This window comes from Cygnus olor, chromosome 4 (assembly GCF_009769625.2).
Source record: "Cygnus olor isolate bCygOlo1 chromosome 4, bCygOlo1.pri.v2, whole genome shotgun sequence".
Lineage (NCBI taxonomy): Eukaryota > Metazoa > Chordata > Aves > Anseriformes > Anatidae > Cygnus > Cygnus olor.
Window position 1 is genome coordinate 45,494,640 of NC_049172.1, and position 21,834 is coordinate 45,516,473.

A 21,834-nucleotide genomic window follows, 5' to 3' on the forward strand; every position below is an offset into this window, starting at 1 on the left:
GCGCTCGGAGCAGGCGCTCATCACATCCAGGGAAGCAGCCAGCCCCAGCTGTGCATGGCAGGATGGAGGTGGGCAGAGACACGGGTTAGATGCACCGTCTGCCCTGTTGTCCTCGCTGCAGCAAAGGGCAAGCTGCTTTGCTGGCCAAGGGAGCAGTTGGTTGCCAAAAAGTGGTGAACTGCAGGAGTTGGTGCTGGCAGAGGATGACTGAAAGCACAACCTGGGGAGTGAAATGCGGTAACTGGCTGCAGGGAGTGTGATTTGAAGCACCTGCCTCAGTATGTTGCTGCTGGCTTTTTTCAGGCTTTGCCTTGCTGGAGCCCAGAGCTACGGCTGGAAAGTGAACTGGTCCTGACCCTTGGGTCTCCGGTGGCAGTGGGCTTTTCCTGGCTTTGAGAAGTGGGTGGTTAATAGTTGGTAAAAATCTAAATGCTGAAACACACCTGCTTTTGCTTGCTCTGATATCCACTGTCTTCCTTTGCCACGTATCTTTGTTGTAAAGATGTTGCACAGGACAGCGGAGATCTGGACAGACCGAAACTCTTCTGCCGCTGGCGTGATGCTAATAATAGTGAGCAGCAGAAGCCTGAAAATCCTGGCAGCGTCCCTAATGTGAGGCGGTGTCCCACCCTTTACGTGGATCTTGTAGCTGTCTCAGTTTAATAATAGAGAGAAGAATCCCACCAGGCTGATAGTGGCTGTCAGTCGTTTGACTGGCACTCGCATTTAAAAGGCCTGTTGGCCAGAGATATGTTAGGCCTTGTCTGTATGTTACGGAGCAGCTGTGTGTCAGTTAACATGCACTGAAGCTCAGTCGGGAGGGCTGTGCATCGAATATCAAGCAGGAGCATTTGGAGGCTTTGGTGCCTGCATTGCTTTTCCTGGATGATAAAGCAGTTTGTGTTTGGAAGTAATTTTCTTTATCCTAAATTCTTCTCAGCACTTGCTGCTTGTTAATCTTTACATAAATGAGAACTCGAGCCTTTATCCTACACTCAGGAGGGGGGTCATCAAATTGTAGCAAAAATGTGTGTTTGAAAATGGACATCTACTTGATCCCATGGAGTGGAGTAATACCACAGCGGTTGACCTTCTCACCTTTAAAGAAAAGAAACAAATAAAACTTAGCCTGGAGCAATCACGGACAGAAACTCTCCTTCGGAGAAGGAAAGGAGGTTGTCTAGGGATGAGGTTCCTCATTTAGAGCTGTGGAAAGGTTCTCCTTTGTCCTTGTGCTAAGTGTGTTTGGGGGCAGACCCTCTTCAGCAGGACTCCAGCAGCGTGTTGTGGCAGCAGAAACGATGGTCGCTCTCTTCGCTCCACGTAGGTCCAAGCCTCTCACAGGCACCTCTGCTGGTGGAGGCAGAAAATGAGGCTGAACCAAGGACTTGTGACCTCAGGAACAAGGTTCTCAGTGCCTCTTACCATGGGAGTAGTTTTTCATAAATCTTCATAAAATAAAAATCTATATTTTTTTTTCCCCCACAAATGCTGAATTGCAGGTTAACCCCATCCAACTCGGGAATCATGCTGTGAGTGTTGGTGTCCCTCTTGGGCTTTTGCATGGCATGGTCAGAAGCATCGTCAGCAACTGCCCTCTCTGCTCCCTGTATCTGTCCGGCCGCACTGAGGGAGTAACCCCATTGGTTTCCTGTATTTCCTTGACAGTGCTGTGTTAAAATGTAAAAATTATCAGAATTGGCATAGGAAACTAATGAAGAGAGCAGTAAAGTCATAGATATGAGATGATGATGATTGTCAAAACCTATGCTAATATTTTACAGCTTAATGTGATCGATGTAACAGTTAAAACAGCAGCCTTGAACAGAATGCTTTTGTGAACAAGATGATTTATCTCAGCAAATGCATTCACATAAATGTTTTAAAACAAAAGGACAGATAAATCTGTCTGGAGCCCACACATGGTAGAGCTGCCAAACCTGCCACCTGTTAAAGATTTTAATGACCTGTTCTGTATTTAATGGAAAAAGTCAAATTAACGCTGTCATTAGCCTTTGCTGAGACTTACCTCATCTCAGGAGCTCGGAGATAGCATTTAGCACATGCCTCTCAGTGGAGCAGCTCTGCCCTTCTAATTAAACAGCAGCAAGCTGGCAAAGCGAGTGCGGTAGGTGCTGTAAGAAGGGCTTGGGGCTCTTCTGTGGCAGCAGGAGAAGGGCTCACCCGCACCTCCCTGGGGCAGCCTGCTGTAAAAGGGAAGGAAGAGGCTTTTGCAGCATTGCAGACACAAAACAGGTGCCCAGGGAAGTGTGGCATCCCCTGAGAGTCTGCAGAAGATGTACATGCTGTTTTTTTTTGCTGTTTTGTTTTACCATTGGCAAGTTAAATGTGTGTCGTAAGGGCCTTAGGTTGCCATCTCAGGTTTTGCTTATTGTGAAGAACATAGGAAAATGGATTCTAGTGTGAAGCCCCACTCTTTTCCATCCAGGAGTATAGGGGACGCTTGGTTCCTTGTTCATCCTTCCCTGCCTGTGATTTCTCAGCCAGGAATGCTTTCCACATCCAACACTCAGCTGCAGTTAAGTTAGGTGGTGACTGGACCAAAGCTGTCTGGTGTTGCAGAAGGGATGTAAGGCAGGAAGGTGCTGTAAAAGTCAAAGCCAGGAGGACAGGAGATGGAATAGTAAGGGAGAAAGCTGTACGGAGAGTTGTATGGTACTTGGGGAAACTTGGCTGGAGCATCCTCAGAGCTTTTAAAGACAAACAGGGATTGTTGAGAAGACGATGACTGGGAGAGAGGTGAAGCCATGGTGACAGTGGGCATAATTCAAGTTCTTGAGGTTTTGACTGACACAAGACAACTGCTCTCTGCTCACGTCAATGCTGATGTAGTGGCATCGCTGTGTTCATTTGGCAAAGTCAGTGTCCGTGTTTCCTCATGAGCTTGTACGTGTGCCTGTCTGTGAGGACTTGCTGGCTCAGTGCGTGCCCCTCAGCAGCAGGGCTGTTTGTGTTAGCCTGGGGATTCCTTGTGCGTGATGTCAGAAATGGGCTCCTGCCATTTGTGTGGGGATCGGGCATGGGCAATAATAGCTGTTAGTTAGCAGTGCAGGGTTTGCAAAACTGAATCCTTAAAGTAAAATATTAAAACCTCATTAAGTACCTTCACTGCATATTCCCACTTCAAGAGATTTTGAAGGAGCTTTTTCCCAAGGGCTCAAATGTGAGATGGGAATTGCAGAGCTTTCCCATTGGTCTTCTGGCTGACCACCAGCTCCCATCAGACAGAACCAGGTGGCAGTTTTCACAAGCAACCTCTACATTTGGGATGCCCACTCCCCTTTTCTCACAGCATCCTGATCGCTACCTCACTCTCCCGTGATGATCCCTTTCTCCAGCTGCAGTCAGAGTGCTCAGACGGCTGATATCAGCTGTTTTTTGTTCTTGGCCAGTGGAAAGGATCCTTTCCAGCAACAGCTTGAGGCAGGGAACCATCCGGTGGCCAGAGCGCTGCTGGTTGTTTGCCAGAAAATCTACTGTTTGCTTTCTGTTCACCCGCAGTGGGAGCTTTGTCTTGGTTTCTCCGCTGACATAAATTGCGGTTCATCCTCCCTGTTGGTGAGGGATATTGCAGTCTGTCTCACAGACTTTCATGGTCGTTTATATTTTGGTAATTTATTAAAATAGCAACATGGAATCTAAGCTATTTATATGAATATAGCATGGAACGGAGCAGCTGCTGCAGTGCAATTAATTACGCTGGCCTCCAGTCACCCCAAATCCATTTTTACCCAAGTCAGTCTGGCACTTGGCGAGGTCCCCCGGCAGGTCTGTAGGAAGCTTGCCACACTCCTGCGGGGAAGCAGATCAGCCATGTTTCGGTGCTTAAATACCCGAAGCCACAGTAACCCCCTGTACGGTCAACCGTGTTGGGCTACTGTGGTCCCTGGGTGCGTTGCTTGACCTGCAGCAGCTCCCGCTTAACTTGGCGGAGATCCCTAATTACTGAAATTAGGGGATGTCTGCCGCTCTTGGTTCTTACACAGCTAGTCTTCTACACGTTCTCTTTGAAAAGCATGCGTTGCAGGGACTGACAGAAATGAACTGACAACCCTTTACTTTTCTCACATTGAAACCTGCAAAACCTTGCTTGCATTCCCCAGAGCAATTCCCCCCCTTCTTCTCCAAATGGCAAAGCACTAAGGCATGCTCAGCTACAGCACCACGCAGTAACTTCCTGATGACATTGATGTGTGTTTATGCTCTCCAAATTTGCAGATGACGTTGTACAAGTGTGTTCCAATTGATAGATACTTCTGTAGTGTCTCTTGTGCCCAAGAGCCTAGTGTTTAGAAGACCACCTTATGTTTTGTCTAAAACATCTGCTTTCCATGGCAAATTCAGGATGTTGAAGTAACACATCAGTGTTTTATGGACTTGTGTTCATCCAGTAATGAAGTTTGCTCTAGTTAGTAAATTTACTTTTAATCAGCCAAAATTCTCTGCTCAATATTTAAACTGCCTATTAAAAATGTTTAAGGATACTTTTCAAAACCAAAATACGTGGAGAAAGGAACAACTAGGTCTCACGTCAAAGCTATAGAAATGTGCAATCTGGCTCAGGTATAAAGATGAGAAACTACCTGAGAAGTCCAGTTTTAAATTAGAAAAGGTGTCACAGAACAGAAGAAACAGGCTAGTATGCTTTGAATTCAATAAAAAAAAAACTGGAAAAAAACCCCATACCATACGCAAATTGTACAGCTGGAGAAGCAACTTGTAATCAGCAAATGGTGTTTTTTGTTGGCATTAATTGTTCAGGTAGCTCAGAAGACCCCAGGCTCCCGGAGATGGGCTCACTGCTAATGAGCAGTGCTGCTAATGAGTGTCCTCCCTTAGACAAGTGCCTTACACCAGCTGCCCGGAAGCGAAGTGGGATGTGTAAATGTTTCTGTGGTATTTGCAGTGCTGTAGTCTTTCTAAGCTGTGCTTGTAAACATTTATTATCTAGACAAAATATAAAGAGCACATAGATATTAAAACAACAAGCCATGTAGGCATTAAAAAAAAACCTGAAAGAGATGGATAACCCTTGCTGTTAAGCCCTAATATTTTTTCACATGAAAGTGCAGTTCATTCTTTAATGAAATAGTGAATGATGATAACTTTATAGGATAGATCAACTCCCCTGGAATGTGCTTGCTAGCTAAAAGCAAACAAGAACGTTTGCACAGGAAAGAGAAGAATCAGTCAGTGGAAGCGTCTGCCACTTCTCTGACCACTTGCTGAGAAAGTCGTTTCTGTAATTGGCAGGTCCCCTGCAGCAGCGTGAACCTCTGCTACTGACTGACCTGGGAAGGCCGTGCCCACTAGTAGGGTGCTTGGCAGCATGCAGCTTCCTTGGAAAGGAGCTGCGTGTGGTGGAATTGTAAGGGCTTTCACTTCTCACATTCAGCATGAAAATCCAGCAAACAAACGCAATCCAAACAGCCTTGAATCATCCCTTGTCTCCAAATGAGAACAGTTAGGAGTTAATGATTCCTGTTAAGTATGTGCCTTCGTCTGCTTCTGAAATACTTTGGTGCTGAAGACCCTGCGGTTCAGCTCTTGACTGTTTCACGTCCTGTTCACATTGGACTTACGGAACAGAGGTGGTCGCCTGTATGTAAGTGACAGCCAAACGAGGTTTCTTCTGAAAGAAGGCAGCAGGTGAACCTGAACAGGTTCAGGCTGAGGCTGCTGCGGTTCAGAGGGGATTGTCCATGCTCCTTGTTGCCACCCTGGGGGACAGAAGACAGTATTTGTCACTGATAATTAGTTATCTGGTGCCTTTTATGGTGTGCCAGGTCTTGCCAGTCTGTTCTGAAAGGCCTTTGTAATGATGCACCTATTTCTTTTCTGCGTTGTTTTCTGACAAGGTATTGCAGCTAGTGTTTCTACAGATTCTTACACTGTTTTCCCCCTAAATTAGTCCTCCCACAGTGTGAAAGCATAATGCACTTGATTAGCATTCTGATAATTTTAAATGTTTTTCTTTCCATCACGGACTCGATCCTGATTCTTTCATTCAGCCATGGGTGTTTAGCCAAGGAAAGAGCATAAATTATATTGGCGTTACCCTTGGAGGTAAGGCAGCTGCATGCGGTGACTACTGGTTCGCCACCTTTTCAAAACAAGATAAGAACCAAGATGGAGCAGACAGTTCAGTTTTAGGGCCTTGGTTTTTTTTTTTTGTTTGTTTTTTTCTGCCTCTGAATCATCTTGAAAAATGTTTAGTTCAATATTTAATGACTGACTTGGTTTTTCACCTGTTCAGTCATACATGCTGCATTATATCTCTGCTGCTGTTTCTGTGAGGGCTGTCACCAGAGAGCTCTGTGTATAAACATGAGGCTGTACTTGAAACTGTCTGCTGCCAAATACCATCCTTTCAGGCAATAATTGAGGTTGAGGCCCGGATATTCTCCGGACTACAGGTCAGTAAATTTTCTTTGCAAAAGGTCTGTAAGACGTGTTTTTCAGCATTCTGATGCAATAAAAAGCATTGTGTTGGGTTTTTTCTTTGGTGGTCAATATAAAAAAAAAAAAAAAAGAGAGTATAGTTATATCTAATAAGCTAAATTTCTGCTTGGAAGGAAGATATTCTAGAAGTAAGATTGTTCCATAATTGCCTCTGTCCTATACAGTAATTCCTTAATGCCCAGTCATATTGTTGCCTATTGAGCAAAACCTAATGAAACCTAATTTTATCAAAACTTCCACACGTGGATCTAATTAGGTGCTCCCATGGGCGTTGCTCATGAATTTTCTCACCCCAGCGCCTCACACCCTTCTGTAATGAGCTTGGGAAAGAAGAGGAAAAGGAGGAGCAGAGTTCCTTGCAGAAGCTGCTGACATTTAGGTGAATATGCTCGTTCACTAGGGAGAAGCCAGGAGAGCAGGGGTAAAACAGCTTCATGAGATGCCACAGAAAATCATCCTTGGATGGAAAAGCTGCTTCATGTGCATTCAAGATCTGTCTGAGTCCCTTAGAATAGCAGGCAGAATGGAGGGGGTGGGAGGACAGCGTGTTAAGGCTTCCTTTCACCAGGCAGGTAGTGGTTAGTGCTGAGAAATAGATGTAGAAAGAGAAAAAGCTTGTAATAATTTCAGATGTAGTCAGGAGATGGTCATTCTTTTTGCTTTCCCTTACTGGAGAAAAAAAATCCAGAGGCATACAATGTGTGAGCCTCTGTTTTTAGGGAAGCAGAGTCTTCTGTGGTGTTACAGCTTAACTTGGTGTCACCTTGCTGTCTCTTGGGGAACAAAAAGGAGTTTAGTTGTTTTTTTAGTGGCTGCTCAAGCCAAGGTTGTTTTGTTCTATGGGCAAGAACTGTATGTTGGGCAGAGAGGGGCGCTGAACCATAAAGCAAGGTATGGCAGCAGAGAAATGTACAGGATCTTTATACATACCCTAATCGCGTTGTAGGGAAATGGACAGCTCTCTCTGTTACGTCAGGATATGTGTTTTGGTGCTTGTTACCAAGCAAACAGTATGTGTGGTATTAACCTCTGTGGAAGTGAATTTGCTTCTTGATTAGAAAATTAAGCAAAAAGCTTAGACTTTAACCTTTTCTTAAGTAAAGGAAAGGTCCCCTTTATAGTTCTCTTTGGGGAATTTCTGGGAACTGAACAGCAACTCTCATTCTTCCACAGAAACAAACCGGAGTAATGTGTTAACGTAGTGGGAAGAGAAAATGTCAAATGCAATGGAATTTATGCCAGAAAAACTTATGCTATTTGTTGACCCCATTTTATCCAACCAACTCTATTTCTTCTGCAGTTTCTCTGTCCGTCTGCGTTCCTGCTGTGTTACGTCCCCCTCCTCAGTGTGCCTCTAGCATAGCAGCATTTCTTTGTCTCTCGCATTGCACGCTGCACAAGTATGGCCGGCTACAAAACCGCAAGATGGTGGCTGCATTACCTGCAGTCCATTGATCCCGAGGTCCGTTTGCTTAGCTGGTATTAAGATCATCATACTTCAGTGCAGAACATCTGGCTCCTTCATTCTTATGGTAATTAGATCTGTGGTGACTGTTACTTGTTCCCGTTGTCATACTGTTTGTTGTTCTGTGCGCCAGGAAACCGGACGTGCTGTGCATTGTGCAGTGCAAGTTCTGTACGGTTCATATGGAGTAAAACCTCTTTCCATTACGCAGTGTTTGGCAAAGGGACTGAAAACCCGTAACGCATGTAGGGGTCCCTGTACAGAGCTACTTCCCCTGTGCAGTGGAGAAATGCTCCGAAGCTGCCCCAGTGCCTCGCTGGGGCAAGCAGCGAGCGCGCTCGTGGTTGAAACCTTTCAGGCTCGGTAGCGGTAACTGCCTGCCTGCCGCTTTGTCGCTCAGTACTCACACCAAATGAGCCGATATGTGATGGCTGCAGGTTTTTTCCTGGCAGGGAGAAAACATTGGAAACTTCTGCTGCCAAAGCAACACAGGCACTTCTGCAATGTGGTTAACCAAGCTGTAGCAGCAAACAGAGGAAGAAACCTTGTGAAGATCCTCTGAGTCCACTGCGACTGCACGAAGGTATCAGAAAACTCCTGGGAAGCTTCCCACAAAACAAAACACACAGAAGTAAACACAGCATTTGGTTGCAAGAGGAAAGAGAATGTAGTAATCTTTGATAAATCTTGTTGATAGAAATTGGAAGGGTGAGGAGAACACCTGATAGGAACGACTGCTGATAATGTGGACTTGAAGTAGCTTTCTGTAAGGGGTGGCAGGACAAGCTGTAAGGGAGCATGCAGACTGGTTGAGCCTAGTAGAAGTGGGTTAGCATAAATGCCAGAAACACATCTGGGCAAGAAAGCAGTTCACTTCCTCATGTATCAACAAGCTTTTTGAGTAAAATCCCTCCAGATGTACAGAAAATCAGGTATTTGTAGTCAGCATCTTGGAGGGCATGGGAACTCCTTTTCCCATCACCTTCCCTGGGAGCAATGGAGTCCCTCTTGGACATGGGTGATGAGTGTGGGGTAAAACCTCCCAGGTGAGGCTGTAGTACTGCGATCCTAAGCCAAAGTGGGTTTATGTCATTCTTGCTGCACTGCAGTATTTTTGGCAAGCACATCATTAAGTGGGCCTTCAGTTAGAGGCTGAGTATATGCAGATCTTAAACTTTCTTGAAAATTCTTTTATTCTATATGCAATATAAAACCAAGCTTTAACTACTTGAAGCTTCGCAGCTCCAACAGCCCATGGTCCTCCGCATATGTGTTTAGAAAAACATATGTATTTATTTCACATGCTTCGATGTTTCCAATAGTAGTTTTAAAAATACTAAAATATATTACCAATTGAGAGCATGTTTTGTTTTTACGTAAGAGCAGTGTTCTGTATGGTGTTGCTGAGATGGCTTCAAATAAATGTAGCTGCCATGTAGGATTTAGGCTTTGCATTCTAGTAGGGGAATTAAGTTTCATCTGTAGAACAAAAGAGCTGAAGTTACAAATATTATGACTGTATTGTTCTTAGTTTCTTAAAAGTCTGTCATTATGACAGCTCACTGTGAAGTAAATATTGAAAGGATTGTACATCAAAGAATCAGAAAGCATCACATTGTAATGAGACTGCATGCGTACAGCTAATGAATTCACAGCCAACTTAAGTGCAGTTTTCATTTACTGTCTCATAAATTGATTTTAGGTTACAGTGCTGTAGGCTAGGTCTCCTTAATTTTGTGTTTTTTTGTTTAATTGAATAACATGGTGTGTAATTACCGTAAGTATGTTTATGTATTCACCGACACAAGCTCCTGAGCCACTGAAATTTGCTCCAGAGCGAAGACTCTGTTCTGCTCATCCCACGATGCATGTAGAGCTTTTTTCGATAGAAACAGTTCAAGCTGGAAATTACAATGGGCAGCAAAATTATACCAGTCATAATGGTTTATGGCGTGTGACATAAAGTACATGTCGTTAACAGTGCTTTTTAAAGTTACATATTCTTTGGGTTAATTTTTCTATTTGGTTTTGAATTCTCCGTTGTGAGAAGGCTGTTTCATGTTCCTTGTCCTGTTTCCACCAGTTGGCAGTCCTGCTCTTAGTGAAGGTCATAGCAGTGAATGCATCAAACCAACCCCTTCAGTCTCAGATAAGTGTCCCCTGCAGCATACTTAGGTCTGAGTGGTACAAAAATCTGCATGGTATTAAAAGCCTAACAGATGGGTGGGGAAACAAAAAGGTTATAGCCATTACTGAATGCCTTTGTTAATTAAGGTGTTCTGTGATGTTGGCTTTTTGGATAATCCCTCCTCAGTCTTGCTTTAGGAATCAGCTGGCCAGGAGCAACAACATGCATTCGTGTATGCTGCTGCCAAAAAGAAAAAAAAGGAAGCATTTGTCTATCCAAAGTCAGGTAGCAGTTTTGATCCCCTATTTGATGTTGTTTTTTTCCTTAGGGTACCATCTTTCTGCCTGGCAACAGAGTAATTGAGCACCCCTGCAATGAAGAAAGTCCAGGGAAGTTCCTTTTTGAAGTTGTTCCAGGTAGGATATTCTGCTCCTTGTACAAACTGTTTGCACTTGTATTCTCAGTGACGAATGGCCACATCTGTTCGGCCAGAACAGAAGCTGAAGGTGATTAATGATTCAATTTAAGGAAAAAAAAAATTGGTTAATTTGTTAATACTCTGATTCATGTATTTTTTTCACTTACCTCTGGGCAGCATAGGAAAACAATGTGGTTTTTGTTTGTCAGTGTAAAGTATGATTGCTTTGCAGCCAGGTGTTGTGGCATCAAGTGGAATACAGGCGGTACAAGTGTATTGTGCAATTATTTCAGATGGTATTGGATGCCACAAAATGGAGCCTCTATTGGCAATAAAGGGATCAGTTACTTGGCAGCAACAGCTTCTCAGAGTAGCCTGTGGTCTGATGGCACTGGTAGCAGCACCTGACATTGCTACCCTGTCCCTGGGGGTGGATAACAACACCAAGCATTGCTGCTTTGAAACCTAAACTTGTTTTTAGCGTGGCTTTTCTTGTTTATGTTTTTCTGGGAGTGGGTTTGTCTAAAGAATATTACCCTGCCAGCTGAGTGGTACTCCTAACTGCCTGTATTACTGGAGTGATTTGATAAGTGTCTCCACATCTGGTTAGCCCACTGTGTTTATTCAATATATTCTCTTAATCCCCATATTACCTTCCAGTGTACTTTCCCATTATGGCTATTTAAAGTGATGAATTGTAGATAATGTTTATTGAAATCGATCTCTATGCTCTTGCTCTTAAACCAAGTGGATGTGAACTTAAAAACTTGTCGTGACAAATATGTGGAGATTTTGATATATTGTGAAGTGCAAGAAATAGGAAATACACTTCCAGGTTAAGGAGGCCACTCACTCATCAGGTAAGGAGGAGCAGAGCAAAGTGGAATTCACAGCCGCAGCTCAACACAGACTGCCTTTTGTTTTGTACATAGTAAGGAATCCGACTATGACAGCTACGTGCTGTAAGGGGTAAGTATGCAAAGCAAGCGAGCGTGGTATCTGTTTCTGAGGTTTCCTTAACGCTCACCCCAGCTTGAATCGATCATATTTTTAAGTTTTTCCCTGTGTTCTCTATCTTATGTGTTGTTCAAAGTACCGAGGTAAACCTGTTAACTTTACAAGCCTGGGGTCGACTCTAATCTTGATTCCACTGAGAAGTGTTGAGAGTTGGTTTCCACTGAATAGGCGCCTTCCTTCTGCAGAACGTGCCGAATGCGTTCGGACCGATTTCCAAGCAACATGGGATTTGCACTCAGTCATTTCATAGGTGAAGTTTATCCTTCTTCCGGGGGTTGTAGGCAAGAGAGAGAGAAGTAAGGCTGTCAGCATTGCTGAAGCACAGTGCCTGCCCTGCAGGAGCAGAACAGAGCAGTAGAAGCAGGCTGGCACTGAGCTTGGTGCTGTTGCACCCACTCCTCCTGAAGGACATTGCCAGGGGAGAAGCAGCCTCCGTTTCTGCTGCAGCTAGAAGGCGCTGCTGAAGAAATGCCAGCTGTGCATCTGGCTGATGACAGGGTAGTAGGAAATAGTAGGAATAGTAGGAAAAAGTATGGGGTTATGGCTACAACAGCCAAATACTTTGAATGCAGTCCCTTCTGTGCATCTTGAAGCACCTTCTGAAGTGCTTGCTCGTTCTGTGGGGGAAGCTGCCCCAAGCAGCACTGATTCCCCTGGCATGTGCAGAGCACATTTGGAGGCCAGGCCTTGCCACTGAGTTGGAATGCCTGTTTGTTACCTACATTGCAGAAAGCTTCCAGAAAACACCGTGTTTTTCCCTGTTCTTGAGGTGCCGGGACGCTATTAAGCCTCAGGCATCATCTGTGTTGCTTCCTTTCCCATAATTGACTGCTCTTCGCTGGTTTTCGGAGTGCCAGCAGCTCTTAGGACATTTCCTGCCAGCCTGAACTCTTATGTGCCCAACGTGCTGAAGATCAGATAGGGTTCCTACCTATCTGGGTTTGTTAGCTCGCTTTTCATTCCGAGTATGAGGTTTTGAAAGTGTTTAAGGTAGGAGTGCTATATTTATTGTTTGCCCTCTGGTAATGACTCTGCAGCTGTAGTGACACTGGGGCAGTTGTCCTGGGGAGATACTGTGCCATGGGGTCATGACAAAAATTTAAGTCTTCAGCAGCTCAAAATAAAACTGAGACACGGACTGATCAGGAAGGCATCCTAGTGCCCATGGAAGCATTGTCAGCTGTATGTTAAGCAGAGACAAAGTGAGTTTTCCTCCTGCTGTTGTGTCACCCTTACTGCTAAAGGCAAGTGCTGTCAGTGCTTCGTAAGGGAGCTGCTTGTCACCAGGGTGCTTGTGGGGACCTCAACGTGAATGTTGGTTGTAGGGGTAGATGGCAACGATGAGATGTGGTTTAATGGATATAACTGAGAAAAATATATTGTAGCCAACATTCTCTTTAGCATTTCTTAACTTTTGTGTGAGAAAACAGCTACGTAGCAACAAGATCTACTTGCGGGGATTTTTCTTTTGTCAGTCTAGCTGAACCTCGTGTTAAATGTGTGGCACTGAGGCTCACGCTCTTCTTGGAATGACACTTTATAATCCCAAAGGCAGCAGTGACAAGTCCTCTTTTTGTCTATCACATCAGTGGGTGGCCTGTGTGTGTGTTTGTTTATTGGAAATACATGCAAATCATTTTGGGAATGCATGTGGGAGTTGGTTTATACTATGAAACTAATTCTCTTTGTACGGCCGTCTGTGAAGATGAATGAAAGAAACGTATGTGTGGAGACAAATGCCTTCTAGTTTTGTTGGTGCTGTAATTAAAATACAGATGCTTGAATTTGCATTTTCAAAACGTTCTGTTCATTCCTTAAGCCATGACATTATTTAACACTTGATTTCCCCCCCCCCCCCCTGAACTGATGAAAATACAGGAATGGAACCATATCTTGTACAGCGTGGGGCCAGGCTGCTCCGCTGTACTGGAGTCGGTGTGACCGCCAGGTGATTAATGACTTGGGTTATTAACAGCCTCCCTCGTGCTCAGGGGAATGTTTCATTTCAGTTGTGGTGGTGGCTGCTGAGCAGGGATTAAATAGTGACTGGATGGGATGGAAATGAGAAGTCCCCGTTGTCTTCAGAAAGGCACTTTGTAGAACCCGAAGTATCGCAGTCCAGCACCAGTGTCTCTGAACTCATTGCTACTTGGGTAGAACTGAGTTACCAGGTCACTTGATGGGGAACAAATGAGAAAATTGGTCGTCTGTATTAAAGCAACTTCAGTGAAGAATCCTTCCAGTTTATATGCTGCCATAGTAATGTTTCTCAAGAGGCAACAATTGCATGCCCCTCAAATTTTCCTTTGTGACTGAAAATCATTTTTGTACTTAGATCTCAAGGGTTACTCAGGCTGTTCTGCAGGAGCTGTAGTATGGCAGGGAAGTCGCTTGGCTCTGCTGCTGCTTCTCTCTGGACCTGTGGTTCTGCTGATCTCGTGTCTGTACAGCTCCAGGGCTGTCTCCCTACCCCCAGAACATGCGGCCTTTCTTGAGCCGTGGATAGTGGGGACTGCAGAGAGCAGGAATTACCTCAGCGCTGTATGCTCCACGTGCTCACAGGTTGGTTTGTCAGGCCCAAGAGCTGTGGCCAGGAAAAGAGGCTGGAAAGTGCTGCTGGAGAATTGCACTGCTCCTGTTCCTGCGCACGGGTACTGCACGAACATCTTTTCAGAAGGCAGCTACTCTGTGACGATGGGCAGTGAAAGCATTGTTTCCTTCTGTGGTGCGAAGTGAAATCAGGCCAAACAGATTGCCCCAGTAACACAGTTTCAGCTGCTTCAAGAGGAAAGAAATGCTGGATATAAATCTAAATAGGACGTGCTTAAAATATTTAAGCTACTTTCCTGAATGCTTTGTCTGGACAGAGTGTTAAATGAAAGCAGTTTCTCCAGACTGCCACACACCAGCCTGTCTCAGGACTCACTGTGGCACTCCAGCAGTGTTTGTCTCCAATGCTGATCAAACATTTGGCTGCTGTTACATCTCAGCTTCCCTCGTAAGAATCATTTTCAGATAATTTAGGAGTAGGTTTTGCAGATCGGTGTTAGGAAAGTGCTCCCAGATGCTGTCATGGAGAGTGCCCTACTGAGTAGTTTTACATTATTTTGGAGGACTTCAGTTGCTGCTGCTCCCAGCCTGTCAGAGCTGCTTGCTGCTCTCTTCTGGCTTGAGATTCCTGTGCTCAGCTTTCCCAGAACAGTGAGCAGTATTTCATCAGTTTTCTAGGCTGGTTGTATGGACTTGTGAGGTCTTGGAATACAGACCATTTCCCCAAAGCCCATGGCTTTATTAGACAATCTCTGCAAGGAAGTGAAATATTAATTCCCAGAACTTTGAAATCATTAAAATGATTTTTTTTTATTAGTCAGAAAAAAGAGGTGTCCACAGGCCTTTTTCTTTCTTTCTGTCATCTTCTTTTTTAATTGCATACCATCTGGCAAATGGAGTTTCCCACAGACTGACTGTTCTGGTAGGGAGCATGAAGTGGGTTTGAGTTTTGTTTTTTTTTAGGGTCCTTTACGTAAAAGGATGGGTTAGAAATTATTTTGCTGCTACTGCTGCAGCAGGCTTTCCTTCCTCAAAACTAATGATACTTATTTCCCATTCCAAAGGACAAGGCTTTCACTCTTGTAGAAGAGCCATTTTATTTTTAATTCAGCTGAGATGCCGTAGGTCTTGCGCACTGATGGCAGGGGTCAGGAGGGAGCTGGTTTCTGTCTGTACATGTCGCTCTGATTCCACTGCTGCCAAACAGGCCCTTGAGCCTCCGCCAGCGTGTCGTGAGGTTTCAGAAGATAAACGGCTGCCAATGTGTTGTAAGTTATTAAAAACCCTCCCGTTCCCTGTTGATACACGGTGCTTGGCAGATAAACCCTCTGAGAATTTCACCATGGGTTCTTGAGCATCTGAAATGGGAAGGCTGCAGAAGGTGGGAATTCGTGCCACCTGGAGATGGGTAGAGGTTTCCATCAGGGGCCCATCGGGGTCTGGAGTATGTGGATTTCCCAAGTTCACTTGTGTACCTTTAGCAGGAAAAAAAAGTCAAAACAGGATTTAAATACGAATGCTTTTTTTGGTTATACAAGCAATTTTTTTTTGCTCCCATATACCTTAACAGCTTGGATACTGATTATTAATTAACTGGATTGTCTTAATTGGTTGAGCTACAAGGCATGGTCTCTCAATGTTTTGGAAGCACCATACAGTTTCCTTCTGTAATGTGTGCAAGAACAGTGCAGATCTTCAGATGCTAAGTGCTACTTCCAGACCTACTGCTGCTGTTTTTGAGATGTGCTGCTGTTTTTAAGACACTTAAAAATTACACTTGCTTTGACTTGCTGTATCCCATAAATGCATTCTGCAGACTCTGTTTCAGTGCCATTCTCTTCTGCTATCAGTGCTTCATGGTCCTAGAGGTCATGGCACAGCAGGATTTCTGCAGGACTGCAAAGGTTGGGCTAGACACGGAGGCACCAAACAGGCCAGATCGTTAGGTGACACGTTGCAACAACTGACAAAATTAAATCTCAAATCTAAGGGATGGAAACATTTTAGAAGGTTTTGAACCCCAATGTTTGGAAGAAGAGCTGTTTGCTTTCCATAAGGACTTAAACTTGAGAGGAATAAGGGGTGAGAGCTCCCTGCATAACGTTCTCTCTCAGGAGTAAATGCTATGTCCGAGGTGAGGGTACGTCCCCGCGTACTGCAAGTAGTTTTTCTGGAGGCTTAGCAGAGTGTTAGGAATGCAGTACACTGAGCAAATTCCCTCCTTTGGGCCTCAGGAGAAAAAAGTGTTGGTGTACAGAGCAGTTTCTCACCCCGTTGAGGAGGGGGAAAAAATGAAAAAAGCCTTTCCATAGCGCACACACCCACTAGCACTGAGATGCTCTCACCACACGTGCTCTCATGCAGATGCTCTGTATTCCATTCAACCTAAGCATGGCTAACCAACAATTGATTCCCTTCTCTGTAGCATATAAAACCCAAAGGCTGTGTATAAAACCAGTCGGCTTTGGCTTGTTCCCTGCGCTGAATTCCTGTCTCCTCCTGGTATGACCCTGGTGGATTTAATTGGTGCTGCCACGAAGATGAATGCCTCCCCCTGCACGCTCTGACAGCCAGCAGTGCCTCTTCATTAGTTGTCAGGAGCACAGGACCTCAAGGGCATTGCTGATACTGCCGGCTGAACTAATTGTGCCTCTGATATCTTCTGGAGGGAGCAGCCAGGCTGTTTAATCAAACGGGCACCAGCCTTACTGTCCAGAGGAATCTCTATAGCGGTGTATTGCGCTAGCGCAGCTGTGAGCACTATTCTCTTCCCATTGAAGGTCTCCTGAATGCAGTGCTGGCCTTATTAGTGCAGTGCTTTCTCAGAATCTCAGACATGTGGTTTGTAGGGAGCCACCTTGCTGTGTGCCGACAGGGTGGCATGCACTGTCTTGCTCTCGGCCTGCAAAGGAAGCTGTAACAAACCTAACCTGCTTTTTTAAGCGACCCTTGGAAATGCGTGGAGTCAGCAAGCCAGAGAAAGGGAGCTGGCTAAAGGCTGATGGTGTTGGCGCCAGGGGAGCGCACTCTTTTCTGTCCTGAGCAGCAGTCATTGTGATGCTCAGGTACTTGACGTGCATATAATAGGTTTGCTTCCTTCATAGTTTTCTGAGAAATAAAAGTCAAACCCTCCCAGTTCCTACAGCTCTGTGAAATGAGGTGCAGGTCGTTCCATCAGGCTTCTGCACTGCCATCATAAAATCTGTTAATTTCAAGCTCAGTTCCCTACAGGTCAATGCATAAAATAAACTTTTTTAGCTATGTTTTTTCCTGCATTTGTTGTCATGACTACTGAGGAACACTGGGGGAAGGCACTGAGCTGAAAAATACCTGATTTTTGTCCCAGGTTCAGCAGTGACTGACTTGGTGACATTGAACCAAGTCCCTACTCCTTTGTACCCTTGTGTCCACATGGCTTTGAGGTGATACTTGCATACCTGCAAGAAGTAACATCCTTGCACATTAATGATGTTCTGGAAATGTAAACCTGAACTAATGGTAAAAGTAAAGTTTGTGTGTCATTTATGCTGGGAGGTTAGGAAGAGACAAAAGGCAAGGACTGTGACACATTTTTGCTGCATCATGTGAGTAGTTTCACTCCATCTCCTTCATATGGAAGATCCTTGCATGATATCACATCTGTTTGAAGAATAAGATTGGGGTTACGCAGTCTGGGGCTACTGAGGAATTACAAAAAAAAAAAAAAAAAAAAAAAAGGTCCTGGCTATCCCATAAGGGGAGATGTTCCACCTTTTTGCATTTGGAAGATGTAATCCCTTTTTCTGGTAGAATTCCAGCACTTGTATCTAACATAGAAGAGCCTGAAATATATGATTTAATTACCAATCTCTACTGAAATATAGAAAAATTAATTCATAGATTTCGTGGTCAGCCTTGAAATTAACCTGGTAGAAATCAGGGTAGTTTAGTTCACCTGCTTTTAAAACCATAGGAACTAAATCTAGATGCGAGAGATATTTAGAACCCTTGTCTAAATGTCTCCTCTGAAGCATGCAGTATGTGCAGAATAGGCACGTTACCTGTACTCATCTGGCTTGGCTGTGTAACTGAAGCCTCTGAAACATGAGCCATCACAGATCTGAGTAAATGAAGCCTGCTATCATGAACCCTTTATTTTATCTTTGTGAATGAGTACAGAGTATAGGTTGAAAGTGTGTGTATTTACAACAGTAGCAGTACTACTGCCTGCTTTCTGAATGCCATTGCCTTGCCAAGATCTTTTTTTGAGAGCAGGTGGTGGATGAAGTGCTTGTGGAAACTCCTGAACACATGTAGCTTTCATTGACCTTCCTGCAAGGCAATGTCACTTTATTTTCAATCATCTGTTCTCAATGGCATTAATTTCACATGGCAGAATACTGCATGACTGCTCTGCACGTGTGCAGATTGTTTGCATCGCTATGCCTTGAGTTAAATGTGGGATATGAAATTGGGGTTAAAAAAAAATGATTTTCAATTGCTGCTTCTACTTCAGAAGCAGACTGCTTATACTTGGCCCTGATCAACATCTGATGCACGTGATCTGATGCGCTTGTTTCATAGGTGAGGTTAGCCGTGCTGATCATTTTGACACGCTTCTTTCTCTGTGTGACCCACCAGTGTCACTCTGCATGTTGTCTGCTACTTACAAGAGTTTGGGACACCTCCAAAAGCCATGTAGTGTAGAACAAACTTACAAGCCAAGTTTGTGGTACACGTCTTCCACCATCAGTATACCTGGGTATGGGATTTGCTCTTAGGGGGGAAGGTGTAGCTCGTATCACAGAAGTTGTGCTTGAGGACACTACTTATTCCTACTCCATTTTAAAAGGCGCAGCAGGGATGAATTTCAGCACCTCAGCACTGTAGCTGGCACTTGAGCTTGACCAGAAATGGCTCTTGGTAGTGCTGTGTGGGGCTGAAGGTAAATTAGGCCCCAGCTCTGTGGTTTGAATGAGTTATGAAGGTACAGCAGAGATTCAGAAATCTCTGTGTTGTGGTCATTAACTATGTGCCATGGACATACCTTTGTGTTTCCCAGTACAAAATCACGTGTTGTGGTACTTCTGGGCTTTCCAGGTGTGTCAAGGCAAACCTTATGTCTCAGAAGAAATACCATTACTTGTATCTCCATATCTACAATAGCAGGCTGAACAGCTACAACCTTCAGTTAGTTGTTTGTTTTTTGTTTTTTTTTTTAATGGTTCATTCATGTCCCTCTAGTGGTGGCACCAAAAAATCTAGTGAAGTGATAGACACACTTCTGTGTTGAACACCCTGTGCAGGGCTTCCACGTTTACCTTGTGTCATGTCAGCAGTATGCAGAAGATACAGCTTGAGACTTAACGTTTCCAAAAAATGGTGTGAAGTGGAAAGGAAAGGTGGTGCTAGGAAAAATTGGAGGCAGGAGAGGCAAAATAGTAGGGTCTGCATCCTCAAAATGGTAATGCCTAGCACCTACCTTATCTGAGCAGAAATGGGCTTGTTTTCCTGAAGTTTCCTGATCTTAAAGCAAGTTTGCTTCATGTTTTCTCATGTGCTTGGATGTTGCTGCCTGATCTCATCCTCCGTCCTGTGGCTGTAAGAGGCTCGGAGGTCTTCTGGTCTTCATCCAGTCCTTCTGCAGGCTGTTTTTGTCTTCCCTCTGTCCCACTGCTGGTGCTTGGGGAACCCCGATTCTTATTTAAATAAAGTCGCTTCTTTCTTGCCTTTTAGCTGTGCATTAGAGAAGCGTAACAAAATTTGAAGCCCGTGGTGAGTGCAAGGCCCTTGCTAGTCTTAGTTTATTGAGTCCAGCTGTCAGATCTAAGGCTGAAGAGCAGAATTTCCACCTCGCAGCTGCCAGTTTGAGTTTATTCATGTGCTGGTACTTGGTGTTGATTTGCTGTGCAGGGTGGTGAAAGCCAGGCTAGCCTGACACGTGCCCTCTGGCAGCAAAGGGGAACCTTTCTCTGGGACAGGAATGGCTCTGCACAGGATGCTGTATTGTCTGTCCTCTGCAGGCCCAGCTTGAGCTGCTACCTCTGGAGATGTACATCTCTGCTTGTCACATTGTGTGTCTTTTATAAAGCTAGTGGGTATAACTGGTGGCCAGATCGTCGTCTTCCGTGCTGTATTTCAGATCACCATGATATTAAGTGAGTGGTTAGCTTCTGTTTTCTGGCAGAAATTCTGAGGAGCATAATGTGATTGATGCATGCCTGTGAAGAGAGAGCTTCAAACGGTAAGCCCAAGGTCAACTGTCAGGTCTTAATGAAGCCTGATGTGATGATTAGTGCAGGAATAGCGTCAAGGAGCAGCGCTGGATGGTGTTAAGTCGCCTTCTGCTTCAGACTGAGCAGGCTTTCCAGTGGGAGGAGGTGAGGGCTGCTCTCGAGGCAGGACCCCAAGAAGACCCGCTCTGTAAAGGGCTCCTTTCAGGGGCAATTAGGGAAAATGTGACAGCCTCGTCAGCCAGCCTGCTGTGTGCCAGCGGGGAGGAGGGAGAAGGAAAGCACCCGGGGAAGGCTGATCTTTGCAGTGTGCCAACTGCGGCGGGGCCTGTGGGGAAGACGCCATCTGCTACCGCTTGGCATAGCTTGGTCCGAGCACAGAGCGCGTTATTGTCCTTGACTTTGGTGGGAGGAGCTGGCGCTGAGCCCGCGGGTGCTGCCCCCGGGAAGGGACGCTGTGGCCACAACACGGCAGCAGCGTGGGCACTGCGGAAGAGGGACGGGGAGCCTTGGGCACGGCGGGGTGTTGCTGAGAAGCGACATGCTTGGCCGGGAGTGAGTGCATCCTACTTGTCTGGAGGGCTGTCCAGGGGCTCCCAGACCGTGGTGGAGTAGTGGGCCTGTCAAGGACAGTGACACCAGTAGCGCTTCTGGAAATGTTCAAGGGTAATAACAGGAGGTTTGTGCGACCTGATGAGGAAGAGCTGGCTCTGTGGAGACCTTGCTGGACTTGGACAAGATGAGCTGAACCGGGGATGGTTTCCTCCAGGACAGTGCACTGCAGCCCTGGGCCTTGCGCTTTGTGCTGCAGGTCACTGTCATCTCTAATGTCACCTTGCTTCCTGGGGGCAGAAGAGAGGAGCATGGACCTCAGTAAAAAGCTTGGGCAAAGTGCTGAAGCCATCAGGTAGAGCTTTGCTCAGCTACGTGAATAAATGATGTATGGGGGGGGGGGGGGGTGACAGTACTTTGTGCCGCAGGCAAGCCAAACCCAAAACTCAGGGTCTGAGAGACAGGAGTGGTTGGAGCTGAGGAGAATGAATAATGGAAAGAAACACTGGGCTACCAAAAAGACATGTGAAACAAGTGTTTGTAGTGGAGGAAATGAAATAATTTGGGCTGTACCCTTCTCATTTCCTTATCAATGGAAAGTTGAGTCAAGCTGTGCAAAAGAACCACCACGGTATAAATGCCTTTTTGCAGTGCTGCAGAGGAACGCTTGCAAAATGCTGAAGGAGAACCCCGGCAGGATGAGCAGCCTGCAATTTATTATGGGCCCGTGATGGATAAAAGCACGCTTAGCTTCCATCTGTTCTGTTTTGGATGATGGCTCCAGAGAGGTCATGGCTTTGGCAGTGATCGATATTTGAAACCAAGGCCATTTTTAGCTGTTCCAAAATGTTTTCCTACTCTGTTTGTTGGACGTCCATTTCTCTGAATGATACGTTCTGCCAGATGCACTGCAGGTGTTGGTTAGCTGCAAGCGTTAGTTAATGTGAGGCTCTCCTCCCTGTCTCCCCCTCTTCCACTGCTGAGCTTGCCACAGAAGGGAAGGGGAGGG

General features: G+C 45.2%; 1 protein-coding gene across 9 annotated transcripts in view; it reads left to right on the plus strand.

Annotated features, from left to right (window-relative positions):
- Nucleotides 1-21,834, plus strand: part of ARHGAP24 (Rho GTPase activating protein 24) — a 193,144-nt gene that overhangs the window by 59,113 nt on the left and 112,197 nt on the right. For 8 of the 9 annotated variants that reach the window (XM_040556727.1, XM_040556726.1, XM_040556734.1 and 5 more), the window contains exon 3: nucleotides 10,405-10,492. The exons of the other annotated variant lie outside the window; for it this stretch is intronic. In XM_040556727.1, the coding sequence (XP_040412661.1) occupies nucleotides 10,405-10,492 (88 nt within the window). The remainder of the gene's footprint in view (nucleotides 1-10,404; nucleotides 10,493-21,834) is intronic. 9 annotated transcript variants of the gene reach the window in all.